The 21109-nt window shown below is 32.7% G+C and overlaps 1 protein-coding gene across 28 annotated transcripts in view; it reads left to right on the top strand.

Annotated features, from left to right (window-relative positions):
* Positions 1 to 20553, top strand: part of LOC143197042 (sodium channel protein para) — a 106545-nt gene extending 85992 nt beyond the window's left edge. For 8 of the 28 annotated variants that reach the window (XM_076405110.1, XM_076405102.1, XM_076405117.1 and 5 more), the window contains 15 exons: positions 1588 to 1653; positions 6433 to 6725; positions 6781 to 6954; positions 7756 to 7918; positions 7977 to 8164; positions 8226 to 8460; positions 11627 to 12010; positions 12330 to 12383; positions 13777 to 14342; positions 14403 to 14525; positions 14580 to 14774; positions 14839 to 14976; positions 15046 to 15153; positions 15250 to 15825; positions 15884 to 20553. In XM_076405110.1, the coding sequence (XP_076261225.1) occupies positions 1588 to 1653; positions 6433 to 6725; positions 6781 to 6954; positions 7756 to 7918; positions 7977 to 8164; positions 8226 to 8460; positions 11627 to 12010; positions 12330 to 12383; positions 13777 to 14342; positions 14403 to 14525; positions 14580 to 14774; positions 14839 to 14976; positions 15046 to 15153; positions 15250 to 15825; positions 15884 to 16663 (4043 nt within the window). In that variant the 3' untranslated portion in view covers positions 16664 to 20553. Of the gene's footprint in view, positions 1 to 1587; positions 1654 to 6432; positions 6726 to 6780; positions 6955 to 7755; positions 7919 to 7976; positions 8165 to 8225; positions 8461 to 11626; positions 12011 to 12329; positions 12384 to 13776; positions 14343 to 14402; positions 14775 to 14838; positions 14977 to 15045; positions 15154 to 15249; positions 15826 to 15883 lie in introns of all 28 variants that reach the window. The other 20 variants (XM_076405122.1, XM_076405118.1, XM_076405120.1 and 17 more) reach the window with 12 other exon arrangements.
* The last annotated feature ends 556 nt before the right edge of the window (positions 20554 to 21109 follow it).

Raw genomic sequence — 21109 nt, 5'->3', positions numbered from 1 at the left:
TATATTAAATTAATAGTGCAAAGTTAATCCGATCCGAACGTTTATCCAGTTTTGAATTTGTTGAATGGGTTTTTTGTTAATTTAATATCGATTTTTAATAAGTTTTAATATACTAACACGTGATAAACATAGTTATACAGAAATATTATGGTAGTTAAGAAATATGTATTCCAATTCGAATCTAATATTAACAGCTCAGACCGGACAACCTCTATGAGATCAGTTAGTTTTATGTTATTCAAAATATGAAATAAATTATAGAACCAGGTTCAGTTTTAATACTACAATCGATTCCTTTAAACGGAACTAAATGATAAAACTATTTCAGTCTGTCATCTTTAACGATCCGAATACCTTAGGTGTATATTAAGTTGCCTAACTAACATAAATATATTACGATATTTTTCGTACTTCATATAAAAAATAGGCAACAATTAACTAGGAAATTAACTAAATATCCATATAGCGAAGAACAAAAAATATCAGATAACTCCACAATACTTCTTTTTAATAAACTCGATCGATATTTCTTCACTCCAACCCTAATTTTTCACACAAAATTATTTTGACATGAAGAAGAGAATTTTCAAAAAAAGTTCAATACTTTATTATAAGACTACCGATAGATTTCATTCCAACAAATATCGGAATACATCGGTCTAAATAATATCGATATTTTTTCTGCATTCCTACAATTAACATAACCTGGAAATATTGTCGACTCACGTCATTGTTTGTTTCGCAATTGTTACAGATTGCATTTTCAGGGTGGCGGCTCTGATACGCAATCAGCAACGATTGCGAACCGTGAATTGTTTTAGTCAATCAAGCGGGTTTCCGATCCGGAAGCCTCCTATATTGTCCGTTATTTTCTATGAACTTACGCTATCTGTCTGGTAACACAAGAAAAATTTGTAGGCTTCGAGCAGATAAAATCAAAATTGTTAAGCCTCTCATACCACAAAAAAAAGTGATAGTCAGGTAGCGCAAAATCTGCTGAATATGACGCACGCGAGTGAAGCTCGCAGCCTAAATTGATGGAAGATTTCACAACCACGTAAAATTAAGTAATTTATACTCCCCTGTTGAGAAAATTACCTTTTCTGGTTCAATAATTTATCAATTACTTTTACAAACTACTAGCTAGCCTACCATTTCTTATTGTTCTTGCGCCAAGTCTTTACCCAACAAGGATTAGACCAAAATTATAACTTTTAAAACATTTTTACCAATTATTACACGCTTCACAAGACACCAAGAACCAACAAGAATGCTACAAATTAATTTCCGCGCTTTAGAATCATTTTTTACTTAATGTCAAAATAAACTCAACCAATTTTTTAAAATATTTCTATTTCAAATAAAGTTTTGGAATATTCCGAAAAAAATCTGTAAAAATTAATTCGTATATCCAACATTTAACGCTTAAACATTCCTCAAAACTAAAAACTGAAATAATATAGGAACTACGTAAGTAATATTATAATTATGTTATTGAAGTTTTCATAAATTCAAAGTATATCTAGTTGCATAATCACCAAAACGAAAATCCATGACGTATCTCTATAACATCAAGTTTTCTATTAGATGTAATGGTACTGAACGATATAATCGAGCAAGCAGCAGGAAGAGAAATGAACGATGGTGAGCACGGTAAGTTAATAAAAATTACCACACACATCTCCATTCATTATATTCACTATAAATATCAAACACACCATCGCAATACGCTTCTCTTCGAGACACGACTAGCAACTCAGCAATTAGCACTGTTGCTAGAATGTGAACTAATCGAGATATTTTGCTATATTATAACATTCGGAGGATAAAATAACAAGAAACTTTTAATTAGGTAAATAGAATGATGTTCAAATTTGTCGTCTAGCACCGATTTTCTAAATGTTTATAGAGCACTAAATAGATTGGATATATAGAACCTCGTATCAGACTACAGTAGGCTTTGATTTAGCACGGTAATATTGATCCATATTGCTTCTTCAGATATATTACGACATCATTTACTCCCGGTGATACCCGTATATATATAACCCATTATTCATAACGTATTTTAGAATATATCACATAGATTATAAATTATTAAACGTATATTGAATTACCGTTATGTGTCAAGTAGAATACTTCATCTAATATTTCTAATTTAATTTTATGACTTTAATGGAAACGATATTCGATTCATTATGCGCAAATCTACCATTAACAACTCTAAATATAAACCGATATTAATTCTATAATATAATTTGACATGTGTCATTTGAAACAAATCGAAATATATAAAGTAAACTATTTACCCATTCAACAAAACCCCGTCAATTAGGATGAAATATTAGATGAACGCACTAAATTGTTGTGGAATAAAATACCCATCTAGTTAAATGTGTCCATTAAATGTAATTGGGCATGATGCCTAGTAGGTATACTAGAGCACCATAGCTCTGACACCGCTTCACTTGTTCTTAACCGAATACTAATAGTCTAGTGACGATAAAAATAAATATTTGGGCTTAAAAATGCCATAACGTCCCTGGAAATATTAAATACAAATTTTATTACACTAGACTACAAGCGATTCCGATGGTGTAATTATTTTTATTTAAGTGAACTCTTTTTTCTTCTACTTTTTCTTTTATATTTTAAAGTTATATTCCCTTTACTTATCTAATTATTACAACAGACAATAATAATCCATAATATCATAAACATTTTATAATGTATAGGTTGTGCCATCTACTGGTTAATTTTTTAAATACAGATGATTTCGACCCTCATATATTAGTGATTAACATTCACCATGGAAGATCGATATTTACTCTTGAAAAATGTTAGGAAGAAATACAATATTATTTCCAAGACAAATGGTTACAAGGTGTCTCAAAAGAATGTTTCTATTTAATTAATGATAAAAAGGTGTATATCAGAAAGATTCTTTATTAGTAATTGAAGCAATAGGCCAGATGACTGTAATAATGAATCAAAGAAATATTAATTAATAGTAATTATCCGCCATTCTAAGTCACACACATATCAGCTACGAAATATTGACGTCACTTACTGTTACCTAACCATCGTTTCCTCAATCCAACATTTGAACTTTTTAGCGCGCTTCGATTTTATTTGGTCTATTTATCTTATATACTGCAGTTTGAAAAATAGTTTTGATATGAAACCTACTAAAACATTTTTTTTTTAATATTTGAAGATACAGATGCAAATGTATTTGACTGGGCTACCTAAAATATTCATACACAATAAAGAAAACAAATGAGGTTCACCCTCAAATATATAAACAGTATTATTTACTCTACCACAAAAAAGATTTAAATTATATAAATTTAATGATGATGGCGATGATTTGATGTGGCCCATAGGGAACAACAGTGAATGTTCAATGAGTTCAGTTAGAAACCTATGTTCTTCTATCTAGTTGGCATTCTTGAAATATTTTAGAAACATATATTAATTTCATATACACTTATACGAGCCACACTGTACTGAATATAATTTTGTTTATTATTAGGCACCTTAAAAAAGAATAAAATTATTGGACAATCAGATACATAATAAACAAAACATATGATGCCTAACCTAAAATGTTTTTACCTCGATATTACGTTAATTATACTTCAGACAAAACTAAACAAACACAAAATTAAAGATAAATACTTACGTTAGAATGATGTTATTGTTGTGAATAAGTTGAATGTTCAACTGTACTGGCTGGTTCCCGCCTTGCAATATTTTTCTGCCTTGGAACGAAAATACACCACTTATTTGGGGTTTTTAACGATGTATATTTACAATAGGGTCCCTAACACTATCGACGCACAACAGAATATCTAATTGTAACACAAAATTATTAAAATAATGTATAAATAAGACCTGTATCCGTACAAACCGTCCAGTGCGACCAAAACAGATAGATCATGCGCAGATTTGGACATTTAATTATTTCAAACGTCAATTTTTCTTTCAAATCGATTTTTTTTGCAGAAATAACTTTTATTCCGGCTAAAGTAAATCCTTAGAATTTTCAGATTTTTTTTTTCAAAATGGTTTTTCAAAAATAGCCTTCTAGCCTATTGAGCAAGCCAACCCATGTTGTCATGTCATACCATATCATTTACTTACTGAAAAGAGACCCTTGTTCGTCGGTAAACGTATATAACGAAGACATCTCACAAGAAGAACATGATAAATACTTGGGTCTTGACATTGAACCACATTCGATTGTAGATTAACCTGACAGAAACACATCTAGCCATGTTCCCAAACATGAGCAATAGATATATGTACCTGGATCTCAACATCAGGACAGTAAAGCAGGAAATAAGTCAGCATATCATAAAATAGGAGGAGACTTACACAGCATATAAACAAGCTGGTTGAAGACAACACGCGAGGCTGAAGATCAAAATGAAAAAGATGTGACATCAAAATTAAATAATCCTCACTGTTGGCTTTCCGGTGCTTGCATTTCGAATTCGTAGCATTCCATTTACGTGTCTATTAAAACGAAAATAAGTCTCTTCCAAAAACAAGACTTTGATAACTGTTAAAAGTGCTGAACTGCCTGGTTTACAAAAACAAGTCTTTGACTAGCATTCTGGGGCTTCAATTCTTGCCAATTAAATTTTATTGGAGTGCAGCTTTGGGTTTTTGTGATTGTATTTGATTTTTTGGGATGAAGCTTCGGACCGTGGGCCTTGGATCTTCGACCTTGGTCATCCGTACTTTGATTTCTCTGATATTGCACCACTTTCTTGAGACTTGTTGGTCCAGTTTTGAATGAAAGGAAAGCTCTCATCGTTTCGTTAAGATCTCTCATGCACTATGCTTCGAGAAACGTAGTAATTGAATTCTCCAGAGCCAGGTACCGAATGACAAAAATTGATTGACATTCACGCAGTAAGCTAAATAATTATAAAGTTTCATTTGAAACACCTTGTATAACACATTGAGAAGTTGAAAAATCCCGGGCCTAACATATAGATGGCGCTAGTTTTATTGCATTCGCCCCTTTTCAGTTAGTACTAAACTTCAAAAGAACGATGTTAAGTTTAATGATATTCATACGTTTATGAGTTATTGTAATAAGAGTGACACTACTTTTGTTATTAATTCAAAACATTTTATCTATTGCTTAAACAATTTCTTTGTGTTTTAATTTATACTGCTTCTTGATGGGAAAAATACCGTCCAAGCGAAGACTTTAAAAGTATTATATGATTTTTTCCACCAGAAACAACAATAAAAGGTTGGTTTGCTGACTTCAAACGTGGTCTTAGATGATACAGGACGTAGTGGACGTTCAAATGAGTTGGTAACACCAGAAAACATAAAAAAAAATCACAAAATCGTTTTTAATGATCGAGAATTGAAATTATATTAGTTAGATAACATCGTAAAAATATCAAGAGAATGTGTGAAATGATTTTGGGGCCCTTGATGATAGCGCTAGTTTTATTGCATTCGCCGCTTTTCACTTAGTACTAACCTTCAAAAGAACGATGTTAAGTTTAATGATATTCATACGTTTATGATTTATTGTAATAAGAGTGACACTACTTTTGTTATTAATTCAAAACATTTTATCTATTGCTTAAACAATTTCGTGTTTTAATTTATACTGCTTCTTGATGGGAAAAAATACCGTCCAAGCGAAGACTTAAAAGTATTATATACTTTGCTCTATCAGAAACAACAATAAAAGGTTGGTTTGCTGACTTCAAACGTGGTCTTATATGATGCAGGACGTAGTGGACGTCCAAATGAGTTGGTAACACAAGAAAACATAAAAAAAATCACAAAATGGTTTTTAATGGTCGAGAATTGAAGTTGTATCAGTTAGATAACATCATAAAAATATCAAGAGAATGTGTGAAATGATTGTGAGGCCCTTGATGGAGATTTCGTTGAATAATGATGAATAAAGCCAATACCGAAGAAAAAAAAAACGCATATTCTTTGTTACGCACGGGATTTTTCAGCCCATCTGTTACTGAGTTGATTCTTGATATTGTCCAACTTTATTAAAAGAATGAGTTACTGGCAATATATTTTGTATAATTTATCGGAAATTATAAATTCTTAAATAAAGCAATAATCATTAAAAAGAAACGAAAAGATGGCTCAGCTTTTACATTAACATAACATAACGATCTACAGTATCATGAAATACTTATTTTAATGCTTTAAGTTTTACATAATACTATTTATATAAATATTGATTTTTCTTTGGAATATAACTTAAAATAAATCAGCTTTATAAGCGACCATAATAAAGAAAAACCGAACAAGACGTTTTTAACTTAACCAAGGCATCGGTTAAGGATAGTCGCACTGTCGCATCTTGCACAAAATCTCTTTCCCCAAAAAAGAGTGTGTCAATCTCACCCCCGCTTATCTTTTATACAGTGGCTGTTTATTATTTCTCAGCCAATAATAATGAGAACAACCCAGAGGAGCCGGATGAGCCCACCTTAAGAGAGCGCCTTTTAGAGAACACCTTGAAAATAATCGACATATTCTGCGTGTGGGATTGCTGTTGGTGTTGGTTGCAAATCCAAAAATATGTTGCCCTAATTGTGTTCGATCCATTCGTCGAGCTTTTTATTACTCTATGTATCGTAGTGAACACGTTGTTCATGGCGTTAGATCACCACAACATGGATCCGGATCTAGAGAAGGCCCTGAAAAGTGGAAATTATGTAAGAGCCCTCGTTCATAACTACAGGACAACATCATACTATTTCTTATTTACAGTTTTTTACCGCTACATTTATGATCGAAGCCACTTTCAAGTTAGTAGCAATGAGCCCGAAGTACTACTTCCAAGAAGGATGGAACATATTCGATTTTATTATCGTGGCTCTGTCACTGTTGGAACTGGGATTAGAAGGCGTTCAAGGATTATCCGTATTGAGATCATTCAGATTGGTAAGTTTAAGTACTTTTCGAAAAACCCTCGTGTCGATAATGTAATTCCCGTTATGCCGCTTTATTGATATTCTCTCATTCCACAGATATTCTTGTGTGATGGCCTGTGGGATTTCGTAAAATTTCGAGAATAGGCATGTTGACTATGCGAAATATTAATTTTAGACTATTTTCGTTTTAATTTTGTTTGTAATCAGAATCATAGTACAAACTTAATGAAATACTATTTATTGTCTATAGAAAATTAAGGGAGTAGTCTACTATAGAGGCATAAATTATTTTACTACGTAATTTTTTCAAGTGAAATAACATTGTTCTTACTATCCACATTAAAAATCCAAAAAGTTACATTTTGATGAAGTATTCTGATGGTAGGCCGATGATGAAGATTAAGGCTAGTACACGGAATCCAAAAGATCAAAACGATTTTATTACCATTATTTTTTGTTTCTACTGTTTATACCACTTCTCGCCAAATTTTAAGTTGATTCGATTCAACTTGAAGCAATTCAGCATCAGTAATGAATTAAAACTAGAGATATCATATCAACGATTTAAAAAAAAAGCAGTATCGAGAAAAACGCCTTTTTAAAATGTCGAGTCACTAAAACAGTTATATCTCCTTTAAAAAATCATCTTAAGGGCATATATTTTTAAAGGGTTAAGTTTCGAATTTTTTCAAACTTCTATACTAGAATGTCCCCTTAATTAAAATCAATGCACAACACGACATGCCTATTGTAAATGTTCTCGCGAATATTTTAACATAACCTAACATATTTTTGTTAATCTTCATTTCAGCTAAGAGTATTTAAACTAGCTAAGTCATGGCCAACGTTGAATTTACTCATATCTATCATGGGAAGAACCATGGGTGCCTTGGGTAACCTAACATTTGTGTTATGTATCATTATATTTATCTTTGCTGTGATGGGTATGCAACTATTTGGAAAAAATTATTGGGGTAATGATTACGAAGTTTTGTTGTAACTCTATCCCCTATGAGAGCCAAACATTTTCAGATAATGTCGATCGTTTCCCTGACCACCAAATGCCCAGATGGAACTTCACCGATTTTATGCATTCCTTTATGATAGTATTCAGAGTACTTTGTGGAGAATGGATAGAATCTATGTGGGATTGTATGCACGTCGGAGACGTCTCTTGTATACCATTCTTCCTGGCTACCGTAGTCATAGGAAATCTTGTGGTAAGTAAAGCAGAAAATCTACACCAAATGGAGCATACGCCATCACGTTATCCCGGAACAGGTGTTGAATCTCTTCTTGGCCTTGCTTTTGAGCAACTTCGGTTCATCGAGTCTGTCTGCCCCCACCGCGGATAACGACACGAACAAAATCGCTGAAGCCTTCGACCGGATAGGACGCTTCATAAACTGGATCAAGTCGAACTGCATGCACTTCGCTAAATTAGTGAGGTTTAAACTGACGAACCAAATATCTGATCAGCCTCCAGGTGAGGGACCGTCCAACAGTTGGAACCAAGGTTTTTATCCAACAATCTGATAGCTCGCTGATTCTTGCTTGAGCCAAATTCGTAGCGCTTTGCAAATCAGTTTTATATTGTCTCTTGGCATGTCCATAAAATATAGATATCTATTTTGTCTGATGTTTACACTTTCGAATCGTTCTCAGTAAATTATAACGCCACATTGATCAAAGTACTATTTGTTGTTTGTCGTATTCTAAAAGGAAAGGTAGAAGTTTGATTAATTTAGTCTTTTAAACGTCATTCTCATGATATGGTGTTGAGACAAATCACTAACAAGTTGTTTAAATGGACATAATAATGTCATAAATAAATAATTTATAAAACAAAATACAACAAAAATTGATAAGTATAAAACTAAATTAACATTAAACAATGTTTACAACACCATATATATTTTAATATAACTACTCTATTAGAATTTCTCTAGATTTTCAATTCACACATAATATAACCTAACTTTTTCTGAAAATATTAATAGAATAAAAACTGGTGCATTTAGGGACTCAAACAGAATAACCTATATCCTTATATGTAGCTTGATGTCACACACTGTTGTTGGAAATACTATATAACCAAACAAAAAAAAAAAATATATATATATAACTCGCCCAATAAAACAGTCAATGCACGTCATAAATCTTATAACGTCAGCACACCGCAATGTTGCCGAATCAAATTTGACTTTTGGATTATTTTGACTCTGGCATATAACAAAATAAAATAAGAAAATAATACCTAATTTATTTTAACTATCTACTATCTAAGGACTTAAACTACAGTTAATTATACAACTGCAATAATTTGTAGTGTAGAGCTGTTTTATTATATTAACATTGAACACTTTCTAGTGGTATATGCTAAAAGCCTAATCCATCTAATTAACAACTATATATCCAAGTAATGTATTTTAATTTCATTAAAGAAAATATTTACCTTTTTACGTTTAATTCTTATTTCCTTGGCTGCTGTGTTTCCAACTTACTTTCCTTGTCACTTTAGTCATTTTAATATCCAGGCATCTCTTTATTTTCCTGCGTTATATGTGTACATTTCCCTAAAATATATTTCCATAAAATTCTCCTGATGAATTTGTCATCGGGTCTTAAACCTACATCCTGAAATTTTCATTCACTCACTGTTAATTTCCAATCTCTATAACAGTTGTTCAAGATTACACCATTTGTCAATTTCCTCATGTCTGATGGAGTTCATCCAGATCAAAGATGTTATTATAGATGATGCTTCTTTCCCCTAAACTGTTATATACTTCCTGGCCTGCAGGTCTGTTGTAGTAATTTCTTGCCACAGTTGGTATAGGTACTTGATTAAATTGAATATATAATGATAGGGAGGAAGGCATAACACTTCCTTACCAATGTATCGTTTTGCAGACCTATTTCTAAAAAAGTAAATTACAGAAAACACAATTAAACATTTTATTTACATTTACCAAGTAACAATTCGAAATAGTTCATTCTTCAACATGGTACTTTCAAAACCTAGTTACGTCCACTTGTTGGGATCTTTTCCACCAGTATGCTATGATATTGTACATTATCCCTAACAATAACTGATGGTTCCTCCAAGTTGATTTTCCAACCAGAACAATAAGATGTTTTGGTTCTCATGGTCTTCTCTTGGTCTTCACGCCAGCCCTGCTCCAGGAATAAAATCACTCCTTTTACTAGCAGGAAGAATGATATATCTGCAACGAATTATTAAAAAAATTATGGCTATGAATCTAATCAAATGTTATCCTAACCTTTACCTTTTTCCACTAACTTTAATGGTCTTTACAGTCTTTTTATTAGCATCTTACCATGACTGGTCCAATGTTCCAATTTGAAATATCCAAGTTTCATCTAGATACATAGATTTAGATAACGTGTCTTCTTTAATTTTATTAGTTGTATTCCGCAATGTCTGGAACGTCCATTAGCCCTCTTCGTTCTTTACACCATTTGAAAAACTATGATTCCTAACAGTGTATAAAGGGATGATCTACATCCCTCAATGAGGTGGATACTTCCAGAGCAGCATACTTCCCAGACTAACAGTTTTATCTGAAATAATTGTATTAAATTATGTTTATATCTATAAAACTACTCGCTTTTTTCATACATTGAGCAACAAGGGCGCTTTTATTTGCTGATTGAATCATTAACATTATATCATCTTTCATTTTTTGAGAGATTTTAACTACAGTGGATATATTAATATTCAGTATTGCAGCTGCAACACGCTAAAACGATTTCCAACAAACACCCAACTCAATATTTAATGGTACCAATACTTATCTCTCTATCGCAGTTTAATGGAAAGAAGAGGGTCCCGTTATCTTGATCCTACTCGAAGTGATTGATTAGAGAGTCTGATTTATAACTTCAAATTATCACCTATTTAATATTTTTGTAAATATTTGAAAATATGGTCGACCAGTACCGACCCGAATCGATTCTGAGACTAATTCTAAATAATATGAGAAAGAAAAATCTGCTCCGAGATTAAAATGAATTTTACAATTTTACAAACTACAATTGGTGGTATATTTTACGTCATCCATGACATACATTGGCTGTTTTATGGGACGGGCTATATATATAGTTAATCTGAAATCCGCCAATAAAACACAGTATTCTTTAATATTTTGAATAGTAGCGTATGTAGGTCCTATAGACATTTAATGTTTGCTATATCCTATTGATTCTCATAAAATAAAATATAGCTGCACGCCCTATTTCTTGTTGTACTTACATACACTCACGCCTTCCAGTAATGCTTCACACAATTTATTTCAAATTTGAACATATATATCTCCCTTATTTAATTACCTTTGGTTGGACTAATGAGATCTAAACGAAGATATAGATATTTTACAAAATGAATTATTAACCTTAATGTTTTATTAGTTTGGTGGTAATTATTGATTATAAATATATTATGTGTTATTTTTATTGGTAGATTTCCGTAAATTTTCAATGAATTATAATACTGTTTGAATATTTCTCTGGGATTTTTCTATACATCTATGATAGAAGTTCAAGAATCTACAACAATCATGTTCTCTATATATATAGAGAAATCTCAAAATATTCTTTATGAAACCAATATAATCATCTGTTGAACATCATCGATCATATTAACATAATTTCAATTTTAGATACTCGAGATGGCGTTCTCGATATACCGGATGATGAAATTTTAGCTGACGGCATAATGTTTAAAGACAAAAAGAGTCCGAAGGATAAATTAGAAGTAACCATCGGTGACGGCATGGAATTCACCATACACGGTGATTCGAAAACGAATTTAAAACGTGGCAAAAACATGAATAACATCAACAATAAAAATAAAACCATCGGAAATTCCATATTGGATCATGGAGATTATATCGGGCATTTAGATGATGACGAGATAAGCAATAAGTCATACGGCAGTCACAAAAATCGGTTTAAGGAAGAGAGTCATAAAGGTAGCGCCGATATATTGGACGACCAAGAGGAAAAACGGGATGCCAGCAAGGAAGAATTGGGAATTGACGAAGGTAGAGTTATAGATCGATAAAGTATAGACGAATAATAACAACGACTTTTTATATCAACTAAAAATCACGTTATTTCTTCAATAATCTACCCTTTTTGCATGTTACTACTACTGCCTTATAAACATGTTGATGGCTTCACTTACTTAAAAACCTTTTTTGTTATTCTATTATTCAAAATTCAACCACGTATATTCAATATGTTCAAATTTCCGCCACCATTTAGTGCTTCTATTCACTTACAACACACCAGATCAAATTTTGGCTTTCTTTGCTCAATAAAGAATATCGGTAACTAATATCAATAAAACTGTTTTAATAGTTAACCACAAGGACCATCATTCGGGACATTCAACATCTACTGTAGCAGTAAAAAGTAATTACATATTAACTAAAATAATTTTTATCTCAAAATTTTCTCCATCAAGTTAATTCATTCCAATTCGGTACTACTGTTAATTATAATAAAGCAAATTCCATCTATATATTTATTATATAAGTTTATAAAATGTGAAAGGTTTAAAGAAATAAAAACGTTTAATTTTCTTTAAAGTTATTTTATAATGTTGGGAACTATCCACTGAAAACAGTCGAAACAGTCGATAGTCAAAAAACTAGCGAATGAAAATAGTAATTACAATTTTCACTCAATTGCACAGTCCGATTGATTTTATTACTATTTACTATCGACTGTTTCAGTCGTGTACTTTTAGTTACTATAAAAATAGTAAAATCAGTCGAACCAAAAATAGCGACTGAATCAGTCGATAGTAAAAAGTAGTCAATTACTAAACAGTCGATAGTCGATTTCAGTCGATAGTTCCCAACACTACTATTTTATTTTACGAAAAGATACTATACTCAAGCCCATTCAAATACAAACAAATCCCCTTGTTTAGACATTTCACTCATCATATATTTCAACATAAAGACACAGTCCTCGTAACCAGTGATATAACACTTCCCTGCTGAAAAAAAAGACCAAAGAAATATACATGGTCATTGTCCCATCTGAACAGCTTATAGTTGTACTAAAATTATTTGTGAGCATTGCATGTATCTTTGTCCGCCAGTTTGTCTTTGATGATCTCCTGAATAGCACTGTTTTTATCCAAATCTCCATAAAATACCTCCAAGTTTTGCTGTCCAAATCTAAAACTGAGAAACTGAACTACTGCAATCTACCTTTGGTGGCCGAGTAGCCTGAACTGCAAGATTCTGTCCAAATTCCAGAGGACTGTATTAGTTCACGGAAACTTTAATTCGCTAAAACTGTGATGCTTGTATCAGGAATCCACGAACTAGGGATGTTTTCCAAAACATATAAGTTTCCTAATTTGAATAGTTTACGGCTAGGGATATTTGAGCAGCTTCAATCCACCTTTTGTGATCTAACAATTTCAGCTGCGATACTTTTGTCCGAACTTCACCAAGGAATGCTTCAACTAACTCCAGAATTATTGCCAATTCAATCTGTCTTCTTTTCTTGATAAGCAATTTTATTCCAAGTAATTCAATGAATTCAAAAGACCAGTTGTAAAATGTGAAAGGTTTAAAACATCAAATATTTTTAATTAACTTTAAACTACTTGTTATTGAACGAAGTAAACAGAAAGAAGAACCAGGACCTAGTCAATTGCGTGATATGACATATATATATAAAGAATAAAATTGGCTCTGTTGTTATGATGAAATGTATGGAACTTGCTTTGATTCATATAATGAGATTTATTGAACTAAACAAAATATCTAACTAGAATTATTTTTAGAAATAGAGGAAGATGAATGTGACTGTCAAGGACCACTGGACGAAGACTTAATCATTGACGCTGCTACTGAGGATATCATTTTAGACGAGTATTCAGCCGACTGCTTCCCGGAATCGTGTTATAAAAAGTTTCCGTTTCTCGCTGGCGATGAAGATTCTCCATTCTGGCAAGGTTGGGGCAATCTGCGCTATAAAACCTTCCAACTCATCGAGAACAAGTATTTCGAAACTGCCGTCATAACAATGATTCTGCTTAGTAGTCTGGCTCTGGCTCTGGAGGATGTCCATCTTCAATCGAGACCGATATTACAGGATATCTTGTATTATATGGACCGGATATTTACCGTAATATTCTTCTTCGAGATGTTAATCAAATGGTTGGCTTTAGGATTTCAAAAATATTTTACAAACGCTTGGTGTTGGTTAGATTTCGTCATTGTAATGGTGTCTTTGATCAATTTCATCGCCTCGCTGTGTGGCGCCGGTGGTATTCAAGCGTTTAAAACAATGAGAACTTTGAGAGCTTTGAGACCCTTAAGAGCTATGTCGAGAATGCAGGGAATGAGAGTAAGTTAAAACACAAACATTTTTAGATTAATTTTAAAAAACATATCATCAACTTTTTAGGTGGTAGTTAACGCATTGGTTCAAGCTATTCCATCTATCTTCAATGTATTGCTAGTGTGCTTAATATTTTGGTTAATTTTTGCTATCATGGGTGTACAGTTATTTGCTGGCAAATATTACAAGGTAAACAGTGAAGGTGTTCGACTCAAACTTTCATTATCAACATATATTTTTCAGTGCGTTGACAACAACAAGACAACCCTCAGCTGGGAAATTATACCTGACTATAACGCGTGTAAAGCAGAGAATTACACATGGGATAACTCGAGAATGAATTTCGATCATGTCGGTAAAGCTTACCTGTGTTTGTTTCAAGTGGCGACCTTCAAAGGATGGATACAAATCATGAATGATGCTATTGACTCGCGAGAAGTATTTATCTATTGTTATATCAACTCAACCATTTGAATTAACATATTATAACATTTTGTTCTAGCTTAACAAACAACCTATAAGAGAAACCAACATATACATGTATCTGTATTTCGTATTCTTCATTATATTTGGTTCATTCTTCACCCTTAACCTATTCATAGGAGTAATCATTGATAACTTCAATGAACAAAAGAAAAAGATGAGTATTATTTTGTTAGATAACAAGCGATATGAAAGAAAAAGACTAACGGAAATATTTCTATTTTAAGCAGGAGGGTCTTTGGAAATGTTCATGACTGAAGATCAGAAGAAATATTACAACGCGATGAAGAAAATGGGCTCTAAAAAGCCTATGAAAGCGATTCCAAGACCAAGGGTATGAGAAAGACGCCATGGGGGGTCACTAGTAGTATTGGTGACCCTCCTTTATAATAATTAACTGTGTATTAATGTTTATATTGTTCTTTTACAGTGGAGACCACAAGCAATAGTGTTCGAAATAGTGACAAATAAGAAATTCGATATGTTCATCATGTTATTTATCGGACTGAACATGTTGACGATGACCATGGATCATTATCAACAAAAAGAGACATTTACAAAAGTTCTGGACAGTCTGAATATGATTTTCATAGCTATATTTACTACCGAGTGCCTGATGAAGATGTTTGCGTTACGTTATCACTATTTTACTGAACCATGGAACCTTTTCGATTTAGTCGTAGTAATTTTATCAATTCTGGGACTGGTACTCAGCGATATCATCGAGAAATATTTCGTATCGCCAACGTTGCTCAGGGTGGTACGCGTAGCTAAAGTTGGTCGAGTACTTCGTTTAGTAAAAGGAGCGAAAGGAATACGTACATTGTTATTCGCGCTCGCTATGTCACTGCCTGCTCTCTTCAACATTTGTTTGCTGCTCTTCTTGGTTATGTTCATCTTCGCCATCTTCGGCATGTCTTTCTTCATGCACGTTAAGGACAAGAGCGGTCTTGATGACGTCTATAACTTTAAGACTTTCGGACAATCCATGATTCTACTTTTCCAGGTAAAGTATTCGTCGAAATCAGGTTGGCGTGATGGTGATTGTCGTGTTATTGTTGCAGATGTCTACGTCAGCTGGTTGGGACGGTGTGTTGGATGGCATAATAAACGAGGAAGACTGTAAACAGCCTAACAACGAGATCGGGGAAACCGGGAATTGCGGAAACTCCACTATAGGAATAGCCTTCCTTCTCAGCTATCTGGTGATATCATTTTTGATCGTGATAAACATGTATATCGCTGTCATCTTGGAGAACTACTCGCAGGCTACCGAAGACGTCCAGGAGGGTCTCACGGACGATGATTACGATATGTATTACGAGATCTGGCAACAGTTCGATCCAGACGGTACCCAGTACATCCGCTACGACCAGTTATCCGATTTCCTGGACGTCCTGGAACCGCCGCTGCAGATCCACAAGCCGAACAAGTACAAGATCGTGTCGATGGATATACCGATTTGTAAAGGAGACCTGATGTATTGCGTCGATATCTTAGATGCGCTGACCAAAGATTTCTTCGCGCGCAAAGGCAACGCTATCGACGAGACAGCGGAATTGAGCGAGGTACAACCGAAACCGAACGAGGTCGGTTACGAGCCGGTGAGTTCAACGCTATGGAGACAAAGAGAGGAGTACTGCGCAAGGCTGATACAGAACGCCTGGAGGAAACACAAGAGGCTCAGAGGGGCACCGGACCAGTCGGGCGATGAGGGGGAGCCCGGTGAGGGTGACGGAGAATTGGAGGCGCGACAGACGGCGGTCTTGGTAGAACGGAACGGACACAAAGTGGTGATCCACAGTCGGACGCCCAGCATCAGCTCACGATCGGCTGACGTATGAGATTGGCCCCGCCCCCCCTTAACATCGCCATAGCAATCAATTGGGCTATGGAACAAGGTGCGGTTCGTTATCTCGGCATTTCATTTTTGCTTAATTGAACCTAGAGAACTATCGCAATAGTCTAGTGAAAGTATCGAGATAAACGGGCTCGTGGATCAGCTTGTGTAAGTGTAGTTTGGTGGAGAAGGTATCTTATTTAATGCGTCAACTACAAGGCCGTTCATACAAACTGTAAAACGGACTGGTATTAGCTTAGATGTACACTACAATCGATAGTTTTAGAGTTGTATGAGCTGTTCGCTACAATGGGAACTCGCTCGACCGAAAATGCCTCACTCGCCGATGATTAGAAAAAGGAACATGATCCCAGCATGGTTCTTTTCACGTTCGCATCAGTTACAGTGATCATTTTCAGAGTTGGGTTCTCGTAGTTTGTCGGTTGACGATTAACTTCATTTTATAATAACGTGTCCTATTAATTTCAAAATATAATGTTAACCGTTTCGTTTACCGATCATTCAAAGTGATTTGTTAGAAGACTGATTATTTTTTAGGCAATTATACCTTCTGTTATATTTTGCTTCAAGTTATATAGCAATAGAATCATGTCGATCTGAGTTTATACATAGATTTAAAAGAAAAAACACACTCACACGAAAAGTGTTGTTAGATACATTACTTAAGTTTTAACAAAAATCTAGTTGAATATTATTGTTACTTTTTATCATAGAAGGGATCAAAACAGGGCAAAAACTCAATTCAAACAATAATGCTGGTTCGTTAGGATTAAACGCACAACTATTAAATATTTACTTGATATTTACAGTTATTAAATATTTCCGTTCTATTTTACACGATATTATTGAAGTTAACGACACACCAGGTTTTTGCTCTGTGTCCCTTAAGAGTATATAAAACTTTGAAATTATGAGGATAACCTAAATATTCCTAAAAAGTGTTTTATCACTATAGGAGTTATTCTACTGATAATAATTAAAAAAATATTGTTAATAAAATCCAGATTAGAATATGTTCAGCTAGCACTGTTTGGTATTTATTGCTACAGCACTTAAATAAGAATCTTGAACCGGTCCAGCTTAATTTCGATTTGTTTCAGTGATAGAAAAAAGTACAAATTCCAGGCAGAACCTTTGGGGATGATTGTTCCCAGATTATCCCCAAACATCAATAAAGTTCCGTTTATATACGGACCGATTCAAGAATACAGCTTTCAAAGTTAAATAAAATGGCATTTTTTCGAGGAAAAAAAAACTAATGCACAAATTAGCAGATATTGCGATATAATCTGTCAAGTTGAAAAGTATTCTAAAAAGAAGATTTATGAGTCGAGGCAAATTGTGATTATTCGATAAAGTTTATCCCGATATTCGCTATAGCTTTTCATATATATTTCTTTGAATTTATAACAATTGTACAACTGGGATTGTTATAACGTTTCGTTTATCTAAATGAGAGAAAACTAAATCGTGTAGTTCTCGCGTTATATAAAATTTCGCACAAATATTAACAAGTCTGCAAGGAATATATCGAGTTTGCTTCGACAAATTGAAGTTAATAATATTAAATTTATAAAATGATACACTGGACTTATTTATAAAATATTGTGTATAAAAAATGGTGCTTTCTTCAACTGCTAATATTCAAGCTAACTTCACATGCTACAAGGACCGCTAGCTGGGAGGGGCGAAGGGATAATTTTCGCAAAAAAACAAAATAAAATAAAATTTTTGTATGCCTCGTGTAATACTTAACAAATTTTACGCATCACTGTATGTGTGACATTTTTATGCAAAAAACACTATTTAACTATAAAAAAGCACAATAAATAATTTACCCCTTTTAATGTGAATCCACCACCCAAATCTCATAAGAAAATAGCATTAAATTCCTTCATTAACACAGTTGATTATTTGACACTCTAAAAACAAATTTGACTGAATGTTTTGCACAAAAATTATTAGCGAAATCTATTTGACTTTAGTGAGATTAGTTTGGTGGTGACACTGTATCATATTTAACTTAAGATGTGCTTCTATTTGCGTCACCTTAACACACATCAAAAATAAGTATATTTAAACAAAATTCAAGGTTCATTCCTGTTTTGCTTCGAATATTATCGAAATGTCACCCATACTCAACAAGAATCCAAAATTTCAAGAACAAGAGCTCTTTATAGTTTCGTTATATATTACTTAATATAATTACGTATATTGTTAAAATTTTATAATAAATATTAAGGTTTTGGGAAGATTATGATATTAGTAACAAATTAAATGATTAACGTTTTATTTTAAATATCCTATTTGAAACTATTGTCATTCCCAAGCAGTAGTTAGAAATAGGATATTTTGTTCATTATTGTGTCCAGATAATGAGGATACCAAATATATATACGTTGATTACAGCTGAAGCTGATTGAACAATACTACTCAATAATACTCGAACCCATTTTCTGGACAAAATTTATCTACTCAGATTTTTTGTGATAGATTTTTTTATAGAATAAGTTATTGTAAAAACAAATAAACAATGCTTAAGACCAAAGTGTAAATAATTTCGTTGCTTGGAAATTGTTGAGTGCTAACCCCGATTGGATAAAAATAAGTGGACATAAACTCATTAAAATCGCGAGCTAGGCCCGTCAAATGTGCGTGAAAAATCTGAGAGAGATTCTATTACTGAATGTCAAGAGCTTTCCAAAATCCTATATGCAAAGTGATAACATATATTTATACCTGCTGATGCTACAAATAATTTAAAATATAAATGCGCACGGCTTCGAATATTAATGAAAGATTTTTAAAAAACAACCAATATCACTATAAAGCCGAAACATCAACACATCAATTAAAAATTCATCAATGCGGTACGGGAAAAACTGATGATGATAATGATGATGATGATGATGATGATGACGATGATGACGACGATGATGAAATGGACTAATATGGTTTGAATGAATAATCGGTGTTATGTTTTAGCTTCAAAACAATCCTAGTTTACTTTACGCAGTTTAAGATTAGGATCAATACCGTTCCAAAAGTAATATTAATAATAATAATAATAATAATGAAAGCAGGTTTATACAACCAAATAATCGTTCTTGGTCTGTGTCATCAGTTGAAAATGTGTTTGATTCTTAAATATTTGGATTACATTTAAAAGTTTTTTCATATATATATATATAGATATATTTGTTTATGTAATGAAATGATCGCGTAACTAAGTATTAGTGGAATCCTTAATGAAAAAAAAATCTCTTTATTTGATGTGGCGAAAAATATAAGCTTATGTTCTTTAACTATGCATATAAGAATACTGTTAGTCAACCAATGTTAAGAATCAGATTTGTAACTGGTCGATACATTGTGGTAAAGTACTATTATTAAAGAATATACAGTCGTTATATGATATCCACATATTATATCGAATTTTTCAACAATATTTTACTGATCAAACTAAAACGCATCCAGTGTGACACAAAAGATACATTTTGCACGTATATGACTGTATAAGAATTACGCTTTGGTTAATTTTGCATTCAACTCTCATCGTGTAGATACATGTAATATGAAATGCAAACGTTATTAATGTTATATATGTGTTCATTACAATGTATCTACATTTAAAACCGTACTCATTCATGTAATGAATAATCATAGTATTACAAACAACATAATATATACATATAATTTTTCTAAGCAATCGTTGTTTTAGGGTAGCTATTGACATATAAAGAAAATTTAGTTTGTAAGCTTTGCGAAGTTAAGGCGGTTTCGGTTTTGAACATAATTGAATTGTCCATCTACCGTTTTGTTATATTTCTATTGTTTTGTTGGTTATCAATTTGAATAAAAAACAAAAAATGATACCCCTCTTTTATTTTAACACCAAACTGTAATACTTGCTTGTGTGTCAACTCTTCCCTCAACGATGAAGATTTTCCTCAACACTTCCAAGTCTACCACCAACGGAGCATCTTGATTTAACATTTTCTTCATGAAACAAAACACTATCGTTCTAAAATATAACATATAGTTTCTGCAGTAACATTGACGTTTAAAATTTTAATTGACATTAAGACGACTTTTGCTGCAAGGGTGACTCTAATAATATAATATAACCCTAATATCTAGCTTTAGGTTAATATAAATTGCAAATAAAACCAAATAATTACTAAATAGTTACTATATATTTGAATATGTATTTCAAATGTATACAAAAACAAATATTTAGTAAAACAAATGAATAACAGCATGATAAAATAAATATTAATAATGAAAACTAAATATTTTTTAAATTTTTATTTTTATTTTATTAAAACATTTATTACATCTTACGTCATATATGCTCAATACAATATTAATTTTCAAATGAATTTATTCTTATTTTTCTATTATACTTGCATCAATAGACAAGCAAGAT

This window comes from Rhynchophorus ferrugineus, unplaced genomic scaffold, assembly GCF_030347505.1.
Source record: "Rhynchophorus ferrugineus isolate W39M unplaced genomic scaffold, kcgeb_rfMv2 rfM5, whole genome shotgun sequence".
Lineage (NCBI taxonomy): Eukaryota > Metazoa > Arthropoda > Insecta > Coleoptera > Curculionidae > Rhynchophorus > Rhynchophorus ferrugineus.
This window is presented reverse-complemented; position numbering and strand designations above follow the sequence as displayed.